The 20,564-nt window shown below is 39.2% G+C and overlaps 1 protein-coding gene across 1 annotated transcript; it reads left to right on the forward strand.

Moving 5' to 3' along the window:
• The first annotated feature begins 10,069 nt into the window (after window positions 1–10,069).
• cyth4a (cytohesin 4a) lies at window positions 10,070–20,227 on the forward strand. Its single transcript, XM_079282318.1, has 13 exons — window positions 10,070–10,143; window positions 10,770–10,852; window positions 11,099–11,163; window positions 12,463–12,529; window positions 14,712–14,830; window positions 15,817–15,897; window positions 16,051–16,163; window positions 16,788–16,936; window positions 17,895–18,006; window positions 18,104–18,180; window positions 18,262–18,333; window positions 18,566–18,714; window positions 19,000–20,227. The coding sequence occupies exons 1-13, from the start codon at window positions 10,104–10,106 to the stop codon at window positions 19,076–19,078; spliced, it is 1,206 nt and encodes a 401-aa protein (XP_079138444.1). The 5' UTR covers window positions 10,070–10,103; the 3' UTR covers window positions 19,079–20,227.
• Window positions 20,228–20,564: the final 337 nt, after the last annotated feature.

Genomic DNA, 20,564 nt, shown 5'->3' on the forward strand with positions numbered 1-20,564 from the left:
AGAGACTCAAAACGACCACTAAGAGATGCAAAAGACAAACTGGTCTTCTCGTTTTGTCTCGTTCAGGCTGTGGGTCTTGCTGCTTGGGGGCTTTTTATAAATACATGGGCCCATAGTCTCATAATCTGTCCATGTGGGCTGTATGAAGAAATAGCTGCATATGGCATTATTCCATATAACAATATTTAACGTTGTAAATTTAGCGTTCATTTATTACTCTGAATGAGTGAAATCAAGTACAGAGAACCACGTCTGAACATGTTTTACTAATGTTGCAAATCTTATACAAATTCTATTGATCAGTGCCCATCAAACACATTCTTAATCCGCCTTTGGGATTAATTATCAACGTTTAAAGGATTCAACAGACACTCACTGCTGTCGCACGGTCATTTACGGAAAAAAAACAAAAACGTCCATAATTATCACTACATGTACTCTTTGACTCACCTTTATGACCAGACTTTTCAAACCGTGATCTTCCAAAACCCGGTCTCGTGTGGTGATTTTAGGATTTAGTTAATTCTGAAACAACGCGAGACGAGCAGCTGCAGTTGGTTTATTCTCTGTCAGGACGTGTTCAACCTTCATCCTCAGCCGTGAAACTGTCCGCTCCTCCGGTGGCTTTTCCTCCGTCTGTTCCCCGACCGACTGATGGCTGAAAGTCACCGCAGCAACATGATAACAGTCGCTCCGTCTCTTGCTCGTAACTAGGTAACAGCTCTGCCTGCTGGCTGCACGGAGTCAAGGAGGAGGTGTTGAAATCCTGTGCGTGTGCGTGTGTCTGTGTGTGCGTGTGTCTGTGTGTGTGTGCGTGTGTCATTAGACGTGATCTCTTGGGACAAGCCTGAAGAACCGTTCAACTACAATATTCCCGTTAAGGTACGAAATCTTTGTTTTTAAGAAAAGCTGCAACACGTTTACATCTAATGTGTTTTTCATATTTTGTTTTAAGAAAAAGGTAAAAGGTAGGTAAACTCTTAAACTATAAAGTCCTAGTAGACTACCTCAATGTGTCAGATACATGCAGTGAAATACAATATTTCCCTCTGAAATGTAGTGAAGTAGAATATACAAGTATATACAAGTATAAACTACAAATAGTATGAACAAGTGCAAAATTGTCCAGTAAAAAGTGTGGTAACGTTGTATTAAAACCCTGTTTTTTAAAAACGACGTATGGTCTGCAGTAATTGCAACAACCACAAAGAGACACAAAACAACCACAAAGAGACACGGAAAACCACAAAGAGACACAAATAACCACAAAGACACAAAATGACTGTAAAGAGACACAAAACAAATGACTAAAAAGGAGAAAATGGCGGAGTCCGCCACTCTTCTGCTGGATTCAAATTGCCTTCATACAAACGAGGGATTCACAGGTGATGAGGCAGCATATTATCAAGTGTTACTGGTGTCACGATCTTTGTTTTGGTTAAGTATGTTTCCTGTTTTATTTTGAAGTTCCCTGCCTCTTGTGTCACGTGTTCACTTCACTTCCTGCCTTTGCATGTTTTCCCACCACTGTAATTGTCTGGTCCCCCCTGATTGAATCCTCCTGTGTCTCATCAGCTCCCCGGTGTATTAAACCCAGCGTTCCCCTGTCTCTGTGTTGGTTCGTCTGCTGCGTTCCTGTCAATCTCCCTTGTGCACCTGTCCGTTTACCCGGTCCTGTGTCGTGTCATTTTGCCTGTTGGATTTTAAGTTACAAATTTTTTGACTCCCCTGCTTTGTACGTAGTATAAAGAAGTTAAACCATCAGCAATACTATTACAATAATATAATACATATAATAATATATATCTTTGCCCAACAAGTACTTTTACTTGAATACTTTCAGTTCATTTTGCTATTAATACTTGAATGTTTTATTGTAACAGAGTACTTTTACAGAGCGATATTGCGTCTTTTACTTACTACTGTTGGTTTCTTTTAATCGTGACCATAACCGCAACCAGATATTTAGATATTTATGTTTTTCACACATTATTCTTGATTATATTATATTGATTATGCATACATACTGAGGTTTGTGTTCAGGCTCAACTGAAAAAAATCTGTTTTTATTTTGTTAACATTTTTAATTTTAACACTCTTCTGACAAAAGTCCCTCCAGATATTTGTGTTTTAAGTTGTTTTTTACATCACACTTAAAGGTCTAATGCTTTTGGATATTTCAGCATCAAGCGGCGAGGTTGCAGATTGCTGATTTTATACTATTTGAAAAAGCAATAAAAAAGCAATAAAGCTATAATAAGCAAATGAGAATGTCCATGTGATTGATTGATAACTAAGAGCAGACTTTAACATTTTCTATGGGAGAATATTTCACAGGTTGCAGACTTTATTGCGTCTGCCTAGTTGCTACAAATCTTTCCGATTCGTGCCAGGGGTCTCGTCAAGCAGATCAACCTCTTCCTTTCAGATGTGTGGATTGAACAAATGTTCTGCAACAGATCAATAGATTGTTAAGTGTCCAAGCTGCCCTCACCCCGACACACCATCATGCCTTCATAAAGCGTTCTCTGCTTTAGGATTTCTCTCCTTTAAATGCTGCGCAGAAGGCCGTCCCTGTTGTTAAAACGACCATGAAAACAGGGAGGATCAGCCCATCTGTTACTGCATGTGACTGTGTGTGGGTGGTCCTTCAGATTCATTCCACATTTCACATCCATCTCACATTACATAAGAAGAGTGCAGTTACAGAAAGTGTATCCTTCATGAGAAGGTAGGCGGACATCTCTTAGCACATAAAGAGAAAGGCTGTCCTTCTTTTCTCAGAGAAAACTTCTCAACAAACTGGCTTTGTGCATTTCAATTTACCAAACATATCTTAAAGATCACATGTCTGTGTGCTTTTCTTCAACTGGATTCACTTGAGTGTCTCATATTGTTCACATTCAGTGTATTTAAGTCAATGTTATGGACCTCAAACTGCACCACAATGCAACAAAACAGCACAGCAACAATGACACCATTAAGAAAAAATATCCAAGTTGGAAAATACATTTGAAAATGAAACAAATGTGAAAAGTAAACATGATTTAAAATTGAGGTACAATATGAAAACATCATAATCATGACTGACACATCTTGAGATCTCTATTAATTTGTGTGAGGATTGATGAAATGTGGAAAAATCAATAAAAGACAATGCGTTTTGTTCTGCCTCAGACTGTGTTCGTGTGCTGGTGGATCAGTTCACAGTGTTGGTTTAAAAGCCTGCAGAATCCAGTTTTCCGGCTCTCAAAAAATAAAGAAAATTATCATGTCTTTTGTTGTAGACGCATTTTTGTTCAGTGCTAACATCTGTGGCAAATACATTAAGTTTCTTGTGACTGCTTCACAATACAATAAAAGATAAATAAAAGCCACTCTACTCGTTTAACTCTTTTAATGTGAAGGAGCAGCAGCAGGAAATGTAAATTACTACAACTCTGATACGGCGTTGAGAGAGTGAAGAATAAACAGTGGGGCTGATTTCAATGAGATAAAATAGTAGCGCTGTATTTCATGCTTGTTTGCAACAGAACATACTGTATTGAGAGGTTATTACATGGAAATACATTTAGTGACTGTCGCTGGAAGAATTCTCGGGGTTTGATTGTAAAAACATCTTAAGCATGATAACTCTAAATTCTCCACATAACGAACCATTTCACAGGTATCCCCACACAACAATAAAGTGACTGAAATGAATGCAGACTTGAAGCTAAACAAACTAAACGTCTCAGGAATGACCAGTAGGAAAAATATACCCCAAAATCCAAAACGTGTTAGCATATAGTGTATGTGAAAATGATCAACAAGAATGAGAACACAACTTGAAGTTAAGTTGAACTTAAAAACACGGTGGTATGGTTCTTTCTTTCTGGAAAACCTGTTTATTCTGTCTATTCTGTTATTTGCACATCTTTGCTCAGTCTATATCTTTTATGTGAATTCCTAAAGGTTTTTTCAAGGTGCAGTATGCAACAATCACATAACTCAAGAGATCTCAGTGATCAAATGGTAAAACCAAGGTTATCCATCTCATTATTCACTCTGTATCCAGCAGAAGATAACATGAATACAGCTTTTCTTTTACACTCTCTTTATCATGTAACGTACCACCCATGTGTGGACTGCGAGCGGCAGCGCCTCAGGGAACGGACTCCTACAGCGCCGTAAAGGTCATGAACAGTGCCCACGTCCTCCCTGCCTGCCGTCATCATTACGAATAACATTGCTGTAAAAGGAAAACTGGTTCCGTTTTGAAAAGAAAAGTCAATTTAAAACATCCTCTGAATCAGCCTGCTGAATGGGATGTGTTTGTTTCCACCTTGTGTTCATCTCCAGATGTAATGTTTCTGTGATTGAATTGGCAGCCTTCAAAAAGAAAGGGCACTCCGGGTGTACGTGAGAGATGATTAAATTGAATGCCAGCGGGTAGAGAAATCATCCTCACGAGATATAAAACATCACGCCTCAGAGTGGGAGAGGCTCTTTGACTTCTGCTATTTGGACATTTATCGTTCCGCACAAGCTTTGATGAGTCAGACGTGAGTGATGAGGTGTGGGCGAACGCCGAGCCAAAACAAAGAGTGATCTTCTTAACGAGATCTCTGCTTTCTGCCTTTTAGTTCTCTAATGGGCCTCAAGGCCTCAGCAATCCAGCAGCTAATTCTTCGTCTTTTAAAGAAACGGACATGTTAAATGTTGAACAGTTGTACATTCACTCAAGTTGTGTAAGTTCAATTTTAAGATATACTTTTTATGCTGTTTTATGCTTCTACTCAGCATCTAAGAGGAATTGTTCAACCCTGTTCTTGGTGCAAAAGCAACATTTATCCTTTGCCACATAGATAACTGCAATATAACGCACGCAGCTGCAGAGCTTTATGGGAGTCTTTGCACTGAAATGTCATGAGCGTAATATCTTTTAGTGACTCCGACTGTCAGACGGGTTGATGCTAGTGAGTGATGCAGAATTCATGGTGCTGCCAATGACTGCTATCAATTCAATGGAGTCCTGTGTTTGTCCCACAGGAGAGAAAAGAGGGTGTCAAGCTAACATTAGCTGTCTCTCTTTTGTGGGTCGAGATGTGCTGACGGCAATAAGCATCAACATGTAGCCCTGTATTTTCAGAGCTCCATACCTCACTCCAAAATTAAGACAATTGAATTTCATGCCTCCTGGAGAACATTAATGTAGCGCACCAGACTGAGACAGCCTCTTTCCATTACTATTTTGACCAAATGAATACTACATTTTTCACAGTTTGCTCCTGTTGCAACTGTTGTATTTTAATTAGTCTCTGTCTGTTGTTCAAAAAACAACCAGACATCACACCAACGTTTCATTTGGGCAAACTGCTCCATCTAAAGCGTCTCAGTAGGGATTAGAAACTCATCTTTCTTCCAGGTTGACTTTGTCATTCAGATTGATTATACAACCATCTAGCTTAGGGTTTCATTATTATGAAAACAGATGGTTCCACCCTCAAGCTGTCACTACCCAACCTACAGGGAAAATAATCAATCAGTCAAAAAGAATGCTATATGACCCACTCAGTGTAGAACATATCCAACATCAAAATATTTCTTACATAACTAGTCCGTCAGTAATATAACAAACCTCCTGTACTCTCACACATGAGAATACTATCAAAGCTTGTGTTTGTGTATTCAGGTGTAGCGGCAGCGGCTTAGGTTGTGTGCTTATCACTCGCTCCTCTAAATTAAAAAGTAAAGCAGTTTCCCGTACTCCTTTTATCCGCTTTGACAGGAACCAGCTGCTACTCCGATAAGATAAGTGCTCTCTTTTCAGGCTGTCACCTTCGCAGAAACACTTGTTAGTTTGATCTAATTCCAGATGGACCCTTTACACTTTTTTGGCAGTATCAAAATGTTAAAAACACAAAAGGAAATCAACAGACAAAAGCAAGATTAAGTAGATGGATGTAATTCGGTATCTGTTAATTGAATCTTGACACGTATATGTTCATGAATGTGTCTTTTGCAGTGGTGGAAGCTGTATTCAGATCATTTACTGAGGTAAAAGTACTAATACCGCACCGTAACAAGACTTCAATACAAATAAAACTCCTGCGTTCAAAACTTTACTTTCATAAAAGTATGTATCATCAACGTTACAGACAGGAAGGGGATGAAAAACGGTCACTAAGTAACTAAAGCTGTCAGAGAAGTGGAGTAAAAAGTACAATATTTAACTCTGAGATGTTGTTGAGGAGAAGTAGAATGTTGCAGAAAGTACTTAATTACATTCCACCACTGGCCTTATCTGTTGATGTAAAGCATGAAACCACTGCATTTTTTACATGTTTACGGTTGACAGTCCCTTCTAAACGTATCTTCATAGACTCCCATGAACCCCTGTTATTGTTTATGACGTTAAAAGATGATCACTGTTGGAATTATTCAACTGTTAACACCCTCTTGCAACATGTTTTGCAACATGTTTTTGCATCAGCAATGTGTCTTCTTGCACACTTAAAACATTTTCTGTATAAATTAGCTGTATAAATGAGCAACGCAACATTTCCCTTCATGCTTTGCTCGGATACGGCAACGCTTTCTCATTTGCTGCCAGCAGTGAAGCAGCGAGAAACTCTCGGCGGACCCCCGACCCTTTTTAGTTCAATGTTGGAGTGTGTTTCCGGCCGGTTCTGTGCATTCATTATGTCCAGTCATGACCAAGATGAGCTGCTCCTTTGCTGCAGAGATGAATATTTGTGTCTTTCTCTCTCGTTCGTGAAGCCCCATGAGATGATTGAATCATCTTCTCCTCGACCTAATCATAACTCTCATTGAGAAAAGTGTCAAGAGGGGAATAATTAGCCTTCCCTCGACCTACAAGCATGTCCACTTTGTTGATGGGTCACAAAACACTGGACTGTTACCCAGGAGGTTGCTGTTCATGTCCCATGTGAATGCAGTACTGTGTTGCTTAAACATAACCAAGTACTTTTGTTGCATTTTTGTTTTGTTTTGGTTAAATTTTGTGGTAATTTAAGCCAAATGAGATATTTCTTTTTTTTCTTTTTAATAAATAAGGGAAAATATATAAATATACAATCTTCCCTGTAGCAGGTACTGCATTTTCTCAACATAGAAAGGTTTTTACTCAGAGTCCTGCTTCCAGACTGAGCTGCAGCACTTTGATGGTGGTACACTCAAGGGTCCTTGTCCTTTTTCTTATCTTCAGGAAAAGTACCATGGCCTTTCAGAGGCAAACCGAAAATTAATACATGAATCTAATAATGTGGTACGGCCTTTGAAGTGTGTATGAAAGACGAAGAACCTGTGTGTGTGTGTGTGTGTGTGTGTGTGTGTGTGTGTGTGTGTGTGCCTAAAGTGCATGAACCTGCTGAACATCGATTGCTGGCTTCCAAACTTTCATTCAGCGTCAGTTGTGTTACTTGGACAAAGTACTTGCTTTATAACTGAAACACCACAGATCAATTTGAAATCAGTCACATCCACACTCAAAGGTAAAAGAAATATAAATGTCTCTCGAAGATATGAATGGTGAAAATAAGTAAAAAGTCGAAAGAAAATTACTGCTGTTTCTTGTCAAAAAATAAATAAAAGATACACACCCATATATATATATATATATATATATATATATATATATATATATATATATATGTGTGTATTTTTTAAATGTTGTTTTAAAAAAAATGGGGTTGTATCTTTAAGCATTTTTAAAATGGGTTATTTTACTTTAGAAGCTCCTCCAGAGCCTCCGAAGACTTAAACAACTGTTTTAACAGGCTGAGTAGAACAGACTAGTAAACTGACTTTCATGTGTAAAATCTGTGGAGTAACCCTTTAAGTTTAGGTAAAATATCTTCTGTGCTTTTCTGATTTATTGTTTGTCAAACTGTCAAAAGGTGACGGACATGGATTATAAAATGTTGTCACTGTTCTAAGATCAAAGAAGGACATTTTATTGGATGAAAGAGTTGCACCAGGCGGTAACCTCCAGTCAATGCTGAAGGGCCTCAAATCTGCATTCTCTCTAATGCCCACCAGGGGGCGACACCTCTGGTCTATGAGAAAATGACTCTACTTCTCTGTTGATTTATTCCCTCAGTAAACATTGTAAACATGAGTTTATGGTCTCAGTCTCCAGTTTCAAGTCTTCTTCAATACAGCATGATGTTCATTTAGTAAACGATGGTCCATTTAGAGTCACACAGACCATAAAGCAGGGGATGCTAATGCCCATTTCTCATATGCAGTCTATCGGTTGCATTTAACTTAAAAATTAAACTCAATTCAATGCATTTAAAAACTACAAGGGCACTCGGAGAGCGCAGACGTCCGCCAATGCCAATCGGCTTCAACATCTAATGGGTTCTCCTTCGGTGGATTCTCCACCTTACCACCAAGTTTCCAGGTCAGAAGTTTTTCCGTCATCCTGACAAACAAACAAACAATCACACAAACAGACAACATAACCTCATTGGTGGAGCTAACCACATAGAAGATGTATTGTGGTATAACTGAGCTTGAATTCACATTTATGACTCAGCAACAGCAGCAGCGGTGCTCTGCCACCCACAACGACTCCTCAGAAGCTTTCAACAAGCGTAAAAAGAATCATGCTTTGGTTTTGAATCATTCCCGATGATCTTGACTTTGCTTGCTAACGCTGCACGAATAACACTGAGTGATTCGAAATTGACGGGCTGTTTTGCGGTATTCAACAGTCCCCTCTGGAAATCAGTATTAGCCTCTAACTGAGCAGAAGCTGAACAGTGATTGTGAGGAGACCTTGAGAACCAGAGCACAAACATGAGTTTATTTCTAAATGCAGCGAAACCTTCACTGAATGAATCTCTCTGTCTGCTGAACAACATTAACTTCAGGGTTTAGAGCTGAGGAATGAAAGGCAGGCGGACAATGAATGTGGAGATGAATGGGGTTATGGCTGCACTTTCATCCGAGGTACATTGATTGTTTAGTTTGACACTTCATCCAGCCTTGAGCGCTGAATGACGACCGTTACCATTGACAACATTTCTAGAAGGAGAAGGAAGAACTGTTCTGTAGATAAGAAATAATATAAATTGGCACAGAAACTGTTTGTCCGTTCATTCCTTCATTTCTTTCACTTCTTGAGTTTAGGCACTAACGTTTGCAAGACATCTTTGTTTCAATGAAGACAGAATGAGGAGTGCTCTTTATCTTGTTGATCAGATCATTTTTATTGATCTGTGGTGCAAGCAGCAACACAAAGCAACAAAACACAGCTCGACCAGCCTTTTTCTTAAAGGCATGAAGCTACACGCTGAATGGCATCTTAGAGAAAGAACCTCAAGGCCTTCAGTGCTTGTCTTTCACACAAATACGGTAAAAAAAATGTAATAATACAGCATGATTTGTATCTTATACCAACTGTCTATGAGTTGTTAAGAGGCGTGAAGCCCCACTAGATGGGGCCTGATATTTAGAAATGAAAGAAGCTTTGCTCAAGTTGTTTCCTTCCTGCTGAAGTAGGCATGTTTGATGACACCACGTCTTAAAAAACAAATGAGATGGTTATTTGGCCTCCATACCTTACAGAACAAGGTGCATTTTATCAGTGCAGATGTACTGTGTCATCACTGTAGTCACCAAATTACCAGACACTGTGTTAAAACAGCGTTTATGGAGAATATATTACAAACCCAATTTCAGTTAAAAAATAAACATTTGGCTCCTATGTGCCTCCCTTTCGTGTATATTTGTTATATTTTATCCTTTTCTTTTGTAAGGCACTTAAATATGTGTGTACTAATAGTAGTACAGTATTAGCCATTTGTTTTGTAGAGCTATTTGTAATAATAGATGTAATAGATGTGTAATAATGGTTGTATCGGCGTTGCGTACTTGTAGGGAATGAATGACATCTGTGTTTCTTAATGAAACACACAAAAAGACTCAATGTCAACATTTTGAGGTGCACGTCACCAGAAATGTAGTAAGAGACTGTTGAGTGAACTCGGAGTCTCTTCGGTGTCACAGAATGGCAGCGCCGGCCCTTTTTTTCACTCTGACACTCAGTTTGTTTCCTGTACAGCTTTCAGTCGCTCTCCACCATCAACAACATGGCTATACGCAGAAAAGACAGCTTCCTCTGGGGGAAAGGTACGCTATTGTTTTATTCTCTTTTAATCAATAATTTATGTTAATATGGAAAGCTGCTGCTCAAAAACAAATAGCAGGGTTGTTGTGAGATTATTTAAAGTATTATTCAAATTATTTGTGTGGCGTAGTCATTAGGAATGACTCAAAAAGCTGCTAATTTACATTTTGTGGGTTTTGCTTTTATGTGGAAATGTTTTTTTTCAAAACCTCCACATATTTGACGGTTTTGTTGTTCAACTTTTGTATCATTTTAGACCTGTGATGCACAATAATTGAAACTTAACATGCTATTATAATGCTGCAAATCCTCCTCCTGTACAAACCCATCCATGAATTAAGATGAATTGCACATTAATGGCAACACTCAAAATCAACCTGACTCAATGAAAAAAAGGGAAGAGAAGCAGCTATTTTCAGCCCCTCTTCCTTCTCTCATTCATTGACCACTTCTCTAACTGGTGGAGGATGAAGTTGTGATGCCTGCTGCTCTGTGACAGCGGGCGTAGGTGTGAGGGAGGATGTCAAGACAGTCCGCAGTGCTACAAGTCTACTGACTGCTTCACCAAGTATATGCCATCACCATGAAGTGTTCTTTCTAAGTGCTGAAGCCTGTTGTCACCCCACAGTTCCACCGAAACTCCCCCCAGGAGAGAAGAGACAGGGGGACACCATCAAGATTCACAAGTTTGAGCTGCTGGATGACATTCAGGTACTTTAGTGAATATATATATATATATATATATATATATATATATATATATATATATATATATATATATATATATCCCTCCAAGGTCTCACATTAAAAATCCCTCATTATTCTTCACACCCACTCCTGGTTGCCTCAACAGAGCTTTTGAGTCTCTGAGTCGTGTAACATTGGGTCTACAGGTGTCTGTGACGTAACGACAAACCTTGGTACCAAGCTTTCATCTTTCTCAACTCCCTCTCTCAGAAGCTGAGGTTGGAGATCGATCACATCATGCCAGAAATCCACAGTCTTGAAATGAAGGAGCAGAAGTGAGTATGATTAATTTGTTAAAGCAGCTCCTCTATGAGTCAGTGACCGCAGCAGACTTCAGTTTGACAAAGTCATAAAAACAGCTTTATCGTGGTTTTCATTTGAATCAGAAGTCAAATCGTTTCTAGTGTATGCGGCATGCCTATCTGCAGTTCAATCTTTAAACCTGCTACTCAAACCTTTCACCCTTTTTTCATGAAAATGCTTCACATTCAGCTGTGGCTCCCAATCTTTTCTGTACCAGTCCAGATTAATTTAAGACCAAGCTGCCAATCCAACCATTTATCCATTACTTTGCATCCCCAAGCAACTGCAGAAGTAACCCCTCGGGTACAATTAACCCCTGGCTGTTCATTGCTGATCGATTTATGAAGGACGAAGTGTGGTGGCAGCTCTGAGTGTAACAAAACACAGTTACTTGCACCATGACATAAATTGACGGGAAGTCTTGACATTTTGAGAATGTGTGCGGGGCTGTCTACTACATATTTCGACTTCCTGTTGCTATTGTCGCTGCTTTCAGAAGGTGCTAATGATCATGATATGTCAGCGGTATCACACTGCATTTGGCTAGAACTGTGTTACTGGCATAATAACCACAGTTTCAGAGAACTGCTGCCCCCACCCTAAAAGCCTCAACAAATAATACTTATTAAAATACATGCTCACGAAACATGGAGAAAATGCTCTGAATGTTGCTGTTTTTTTGTAATTCATTGAAGGACAGAAAATGAATTGATGAGCATCTTTATGTTTTGTTCTTTGATCTTTATTAAAATACCAATTACCGCCTACCTGGTTCAAACCTCTGAAATATGGGAATTTGTTGTTTTTTGATATTTCATAGCATTGCCGATTGAATAAATCGTATTTTGAACTGTTGGCCAGGTAAGAGAATTACTCCGATGATGTCATTTTGAGCCTCAATAACTTGTGAAGGGGTTTTGTTTCACTTTTCTTTATTATTACATGTCATGCATATAAATATAAAGTTAATTGTGCAAATTTCCCTGCTCTGATTTGTGCATCAGATTAATGCAGAATTATCTTGATTCAGAACAAAGTGTGCACATTTAGAAACCAATTATACACCAGACAAAGCAAATAAACAGTTTGTAATATACAGAGAATATGATTTACATACAATTAAATAGTCCAATTTGCCTTTGGTTCCGTCTTTTTGATAAACACAATGAAACAAGCTTATTTTTAGCATTATTTGAACATTTATTTGTTATTTAATTTGCTGTTGAAAATGTTTTTGTTATAAAAATCTATATTTTGGTCTTTTGTTGCAGTAAAAATGATGTGAAGAACAGAAGATTCTTACGTGGGAAAAAAAAATTCAACATGGACCCTAAAAAGGTGAGTTTATATTGTATTTTGGTGTACAAACAGTAAAAAGAGGAACTATTGGTTATAGATCCAGTTTATTTCTTGCTCTGAAGGTAGATATTTAACAGAAATCAGCAGTGGTGGAAGAAGAACTCAAAAGGTGTTTTGATTACTTTATATACTGTCTGCTGGGTAGCTTAAACTATATAAATATACCATTGGTCATTAGTCAATTTATATTTGTATTAACATCTGCAAAGTAACAAGTAACTAAAGCCATCAAACGAATATTGAGTAAAAACTACTATGTTTGCCTCCAAAATGTAGTCGACTAGAAGTATAAAACAACATCAAATGGAAATAATAGTGCAAGTACCTGGAAATTCTACTCAGGCATACAGTACTTGAGTAAATGTACTTATTACATTCCAGTATAACCTGTTTTGTACAGTGTGTACAGCCGACCAACACACAACACCTGGTCACTTGTATACGTGTACACAGAGTACACAGTAGTTTCCTTGAGATATCTCTAAGAGTGTAACATCATCATCATAACTTTATTCACCGCTTTAAGTTGAATCAGTAAAGGTACAGTAAAGGTACAGTAAAGTCACAGTAAAGGTACAGTAAAGTCACAGTAAAGGTACAGTGAAGGTACAGTAAAGGTGCAGTAAAGTCACATTAAAGGTACAGTAAATTCACAGTAAAGGTACAGTAAAGTCACAGTAAAGTCACAGTAAAGGTACAATAAAGTCACAGCAGGTGAAATCCTACTTTCACTTCTTCAGCTCCTCTGATACTGAAGGTCAACAGACAGATGACAGCGAATATAACTCCACACAGAGCGGATGTGGATTTAAGTGACGTGTGTGTGTGCGTGTGTGTGCGTGCGTGCGTGCGTGTGTGTGCGTGTGTGTGCGTGCGTGCGTGCGATGTGCGTGTGATGTGCAGGAAGGCAAACTGTGCACAGATGCAAACGATGACTGAATAGCGAGAAAAACCACATCCTGTTCCCTGAAGTGGTGCAGAAGCGCCACTTCACCACATCGACCTACGTCTTTCTCGTTGCTTCCTCTCTGGGTCCTCGGTTAGAAGCTGAGTCCCTCGGCCTGCGACCGCTCTGAGCTCAGGCCTGAGGACCCGTACGAGTGGGAGGATGAGAAGTCTTAGACTTCTTGGGGTTATAAGGGTCTTTTACGTGTAATTGATTTGAAGAACTGCTCAGCAGGAGTGCACACTCAGTTGAGAGGGTCATATTTTGAAGATTTGTCTTTGAACAGCCTCTGAGTTAAGAGATAACAGCAGGCAATAGTTATTCAACCTTTGGTCATCTTTTTTCTCTGGTGATTTAAGATTGACTCAAATGGAGAAGAAAACCTTCTTTGCCGATCAACCTTCAAAGTTATCAACGCCGATAAGAATCAAAACTCAAGCTTTGGCTAACGTTTAACATGAAAGCTTGCAATGCTGTGGTACTTATTTCCTTAATCGAAAAACACGAACATGATCAGGCTGTTCTATACAGCGTTTGTAACTTTACCTAAAAATGTAATATATATTATATATAATGTAATATATATTATATATATTGTATATAATGTAATATATATTCATATATAAATGTAATATATATTATATATATATAATATATTCCTATTTAATCATGAAACAGGAAGTATAAATGTACCAAAAGTCACACTGGGTGGATGGGAGAAGATGTGGGCTCAAACATAAACCAGTCTGTCAACCAGGAAACAGCTGAAACAACATTTTATAAAATGAAACCTAACATGGTAGTTGTGTTGCCTAAACCTAACTATGTTGATTCCTGTGAAGATGGAAGTGTATTTTGAAAAGGCCGTATGCATGTAACGAGCGGAAATTGACACGCGTTTCTTGACTTTTGCAGGAAAACACAAGAAAGGTCTTAGTCACCCACGTATATGGGTTCTGTGGACCTCAGGAAGATTAGCGGCCGCTAAGGCATCAGCGAATGGAACCAGTTAACAAACAAATATACAAACCTTTGTATGAGGTTTGTAGACAGGAAGCATGTAAAACCTTTGATGAAATGAATGAACATTTCAACTTTAAACAAAGCCAACTGTGCCAGAATGCACCCTGAACAACCACGGTGTCTGTGTGTAAACACGGACGGGGTTTCCAAATACTTTTCATACAAACCTTCCCACCCTTTGCTTTTATTCAGGGTGTCCATTACCTGGTTGAAAATGACCTGCTGGAATGGCGAGCAGAGTCGGTGGCCGAGTTTCTTTACAAAGAGGACGGACTAAACAAGACCGCCATCGGCAACTTCTTGGGAGAAAGGTACAGTATGCGCACACAAGTGATAGCATGTGGATGTAACCTGGAAATATTCTCTGATGCCAACACTTCTACCATGTTTAAACAGATGGGATGATGTCATCATAGAGAGACGGGACCAATCAGAAGCATTCATTTAGATCACTAAACAGACAAAAGCAGCGGTGGAAGAACAACTCAGATCCTTTACTTTGAGCCAAAGTACCAGTGCAATGATGTAGAAATACTACGTATGTGTTCATGGACCAGTGTTCATGGCCCAAAGTTTTGTTCAGGTTTTGTGAAGTTACGTTCTCCTAACCTTACGAAATGGTTTCCTTGTGAACCTTGTTCTTTTTGTTGCCGAGTCTGATGTCTGTTTTGTTCTACAAACCTAACATTAAAAAGTCATTTCATGAGTCATTTCACTATGACTTCATGTTCGGGGGGAGAAAAGGGAAAAAAGGTCTATTACAACAATCCGTGTTTTTTTTATACCAGATGATTTGATCCCCTTAGTGTCCCACACAGTCATTTAGATGAAACAATCAGACAGACAGAATACAGACGCTGGAAAGAAAAGGCACACGGCAGCTGGTAAATGTAGAGAGTGGCTGATGATGAAGGAAGTGGGAACAGGTGTGTAGTCAGGTGATGGGGAAAGGAGGGAAAGTCTGAGGGCATCTCAAAATTGTAAGTAGATTACTTGAGTAAATGTACTCAGTTACATTCCACCACTGCGCTCCAGATAATTCACATTTACAGGCAGCACATGTTGGAGTTTCATCTCCAGGTTTGTGTTTAAGTCCGTCGTCTGATCCAGCTGAACTCAAACCTCAACCCAGATTTCAGTCTCTGAAAGCAAAACGTCTTCATCGTAGAACAGACACGGAAATGTGACGAATTTTGCCCACTTGTCACACCTGTGCACACCTGGTCACTCACTGTAGAAAGTGACCTCGGATTTCTAGGTTTTTGGTTGATTGTTTTTATTATTTTCTTCTTCTCAGGGAGGAAATGCATCTGCAGACACTGAAAGCGTTTGTGGGCCTGCATGAATTCTCAGACCTGAATCTGGTGCAAGCGCTGAGGTTTGTGTTGCTTTAAAAGCCAGCGTGAGACGTTGCAGCAGTATGTTTTAATCTTTAGTCTTGTTTCTCTGATGTAGAAATCCTCCTCCTTCCACCCAGCACATGTTTTACAGTGTGTGTGTGTGTGTGTTTGACACCTCTGCTGTCCTGCAGGCAGTTTCTGTGGAGCTTTCGTCTCCCGGGAGAAGCGCAGAAGATTGACAGGATGATGGAGGCGTTCGCAACTCGCTACTGCGACTGTAACCCGGGGGTCTTCCAATCCACAGGTACAAAGAACAAAGACGTGGGGTCTCGCCTGATTCACTCGACAAGCCAATTAAAACGTTATGTTACAGTTTCATTAATTCCATAGATAGACAAGTGATCTGCTGTTAAGATGAAGATGTTTCTTCTCTCCTCTTAAATGAGTGAAGTCACAACAACATCTCATCTGTCGCTCACTGATCAGAGTAGTTTGTTTCGTATAGGTGTTCCTGATTTTTTTTAATCGGTGCAATTCATACAGCTGAGGTACAACGTGTTTTAGGGCCATTGTAGGTAAAAAGAAAATACATTATGGAGCTGTGGGAGAGGCAAAAAACGAAAATTCTCAAAGATTAAAGTCACAAAAAACTAATTGATTTATTCCCTCAGTAAACATTGTAAACATGAGTTTATGGTCTCAATCTCTAGTTGCAAGTCTTCAATACAAGTGCAAATTAAGACGGTAGCAGCTGGCGTTACTATGGTAATACTATTTTTTAGACTAATCTCGGAAATTCAGAGTTTTTTTCTTAGAATTGTTTTATTTAATTCATATGCTGCCATATTAAAATATTCAGTGACAACAAGGCACAGCTGAAGAATACTAACAGTGTTTCCTACATTCTGTATGTTTGTGTGTGTAACAGACACCTGCTACATCCTGTCTTTTGCCATCATCATGCTCAACACGAGTCTCCACAACCCCAACGTCAAAGACAAACCCAGTCTGCAGCGATTTGTTTCCATGAACAGAGGAATCAACAACGGGAAGGATCTGCCCACCGAGCTGCTCACGGTCTGCTACGAATACCAATACCAGTGTCTTCATCATGTCCCATCCTAATTAACTCATGTTTATCACTTAACTACATCAATCACTAAAATACTGCTCACATTTGCTAATTATCACAAAACACAAAGTAAAGCTGAAGGTCATTAGATTTGCAGGTATTTGGTCATGAACCAAAGTATTTTAACATTTTGATGGAGCTAGAGGAAAAGTTGGATCACCAAAGTTGTTACAGTTTATCCTGAGTTGAGCATGAATGTGTGAACCAAATTTCATGGCAATCCAACAGTTGTAACATTGAACTCAAAACCACAGTGGTGAACCTCATGGTGGCGCTAGATTCATCCTCTGGGGACCACGAATGTTTGAACAAAATATCATGGAAATCCATCAGATAGTTGTTGAGATATTTCAGTCTGGACCAAAGTGGTGGAACCACAGACAGTCATCCGGAAAATATTTAAAAATCCATTTAAAAAATCCATTATTTAAAATTTATAAAACAAATGTAGTTTTGTGACAACAATGACTTGTCATCATTATTTAAAGGGAGAATTTAGTGAAGAGATAATCTGAATCATGACATTCATAAATCATATAGCCTCGGTTTTTTAGGTTTGCTTCACTTGAGGCTTCGTAGTTTCATAGAAGAATATTAAACGTCTAACTCACAAACACCCAACACTAAACATTAACTCCTCCCTGAAATGTCACTGTTTTCAGCAAAACATATAACTTTTAAGGAGGTCTGGTTGCACAATGAGTTTAAGATATTATCTAAAAAAGAGAAACTAGAGCTGATTGCTCAACTGAAATATTGGGGAATTTCCCTTCTGCTCTCTTTTTCTGGGTAAACTGACTTGAATCCTTCTTCCACTTCTGTCTTAATACATTTGAAAGAAAATCTGACTTCAAAAAACTCAATAATTCTACACTCGATGTTGATACTGACATTGTCTTCTAGAAACTGTACGCGAGCATCCGCAGCGAGCCGTTCAAAATCCCAGTGGACGATGGGAACGACCTCACGCTGACGTTCTTTAATCCAGACAGAGAAGGATGGCTCCTTAAAATGGGTGAGACGCTGACGATGTCCGTTCCATATGGAAACTAATCCGAGTTGTTTGGAGGCTTTCAGAGGAGATTACATCACACTGTTTGTCTCTGTTGAAGGTGGTCGAGTTAAAACCTGGAAGAGGAGGTGGTTCATTTTGACAGACAGCTGCTTGTACTACTTTGAATACACCACAGTAAGAATCTGTCTTTCTGCTTTACGTCATTGTGTGAATGTCAAACGTCCTGTCTTTAATATCCTCCTCCTCCTCCTGCAGGATAAAGACCCGATTGGGATTATTCCTCTGGAGAACCTGTGTGTCAGGAAGCTGCAAGACACAAGCAAACCGGTAGAGTATCTTTTACTTTTGGTATCACAGCGTCTGAAGGAGTGTTGAGCTCCCTCACACACATTATCTGCTGCCACACACTAAATGAATCACACGGCAGTTGCTAAATGAATTTCCAACCCAAGTGCTCAAACAATGAGTCACGAGGCTATCAGGAGACCAATAACATAAACAGACAGCATATGCACACAGTAACAGTGCCACATGTGTGTCTGCTCCTGTGTTTGAACAGTATTGTCTGGAGTTATATAACGCCAAAGGACAAAAGATCAAGGCCTGCAAGACGGAGAACAAAGGCAGAGTGGTGCAGGGTAAACACCAGTCCTATAAGCTCAGTGCAGCCAGCGCAGAAGAGCGGGACGCCTGGATCGAAGCGATCAGGTGAGAACACGTGGGAGGCCGCGTGTTGGACTTTAAGGTTAAAGATATTACAACACGCGATCACAAAAAAAGAAGCGAGCGATTTAAAGATGTTATCTTGGATTCTGGGAAACTGCGACATTTTTGACTATCATCTGACAATTTATAGACTCAGCTGTTAACTGATTACCTTAAAAAATGATCAACAGATTGATCAACGATCAAATTATTCACTCGGTCAAACATGAAAAAACTACTGGTACTACTTCTGCTGATCTGGTTTTACATGTTAATCTTCTCTTTCAGGGCGAGTATCACCAAAGACCCGTTTTATGACCTGGTGTCTCTACGGAAGAGGAAAGTCATCAGCAACACTTCCTCGTAGTGTTTGGATCCTGGACGACGTGCTTTTATGGATCGATCATCCTGTGATTTCATGACAAGAGACTGTTCAGGAAAAATGAAACCCAAACTGAATCGCAACAGCATTTTCACAGAAATGAACAAATTGGGAACCAACACTTGTTGGAGTGTAAAAAAAGAAAAGGGAACTTCATGTGGCACTGTAAAGTCTTCATATTACTTCTGCAAACTGCAGGCACCACTGCACCGCCTTCAGAGGCCGACAGTCCTACTGACAAACATCTGCTGCAGGTCGGATCTGATTGGCTACTTCTGCTGCCCCCCTACCAGAGTGACACGGAGATAGGAAGTTGGCTTGTTAGCGTCATGGATGAATGGATGAATTACAGGCCAACTTAAATCAAACTTCTGTAAGAAGGAAAGAAGTGCAAAACAACCTCAAAAAAGATGCAAAAACAACCCACAAAGAGATACGAAATGACCACAAAGAGACGTAAGACATTCACAAAGAGACGCAGAATGAATAAAATGACTAAAACAAGACTCAAAATGACCTCAAAGACAGAACACGTCCACAAAAGAAACTCAAAAGGACCACAAAGTGACCCAAAAGGACACAAAAACGACTAAAGAACAAACACCAAACTGCTACAAAGGAAGAGTGGCCCGTCATGTTGTGATTCTTTCAGTTTGGGGGTTTTGCTCTCGGGGAGGGCCGAGGGTCTTTTATGAGTCCAGGGGTCCACCGTCTCCTAATCTGTCCATTGCTGTAGGATATTTGGAGCCACAAACTAACTTTTTATTTTATAATACAATATTTAAATTAGTTTATTATTCATTCATTACACTGAATAAACAATAATGAACGGTTAATTAATCAGGGCTTTAAATTTGAGCCTCAACTCATTTCTTTAATCATTTCTCTCATATGCCCCGGATGGTTCTGGGGTGGGTTAACCAGCAGCTGTCTACTTTTACACTTTTCTAATTTCTCTCAGTCATCACATCATTTAAATGTGTCGTTTTCCTCTTTATGGATATCAGATCTTACATTTAATACTAACACTGTTGTAAATACAGTAAAAAAAAGCCTGAGTATTAAAATTAACTTATGAATACATTACGTTACTTTACTTTGTTACTTTGAAACTGTATAGTATATTTTTTTAGCGTGATCATATTTTACTTTGTGTATAATTTAGTAACTGTATATTGATGGAAGAATCCAACCACTTGTACATTAAACTTGTATATTGTCTGATTGTGTCTTTCTCCAGCAGATGGAGGTACATCATCACTTCTGCTCACGTTCAAACATTAACTTTTACTTTGACACCGACTATCTTTATCTTGTTATTACTGCACGTGACGATAAGAATGAAGAAGTGAAGCAGCTCAGAGATCCTGTGGTTATCTGATGAGCAGCTCTTTTCCTGTGCACTTCCTGTCGTGAGTGAGTGCGAGTGTCTGTGATAGAGAGCTGTGGTTTCAACAAAACAGTCAAAAAA

Source organism: Melanostigma gelatinosum (genome assembly GCF_949748355.1).
Source record: "Melanostigma gelatinosum genome assembly, chromosome: 13".
Taxonomy (NCBI): Eukaryota; Metazoa; Chordata; class Actinopteri; order Perciformes; family Zoarcidae; genus Melanostigma; species Melanostigma gelatinosum.

Bases quoted from the DNA above. Each gene is read 5' to 3' on its own strand.
- cyth4a (XM_079282318.1), top strand. From the start codon at position 10,104: ATGGCTATACGCAGAAAAGACAGCTTCCTCTGGGGGAAAG. The intron at 10,144-10,769 runs GTACGCTATTGT...GTCACCCCACAG, and splicing joins CAGCTTCCTCTGGGGGAAAG to TTCCACCGAAACTCCCCCCA. The intron at 14,831-15,816 runs GTACAGTATGCG...TCTTCTTCTCAG, and splicing joins GGCAACTTCTTGGGAGAAAG to GGAGGAAATGCATCTGCAGA.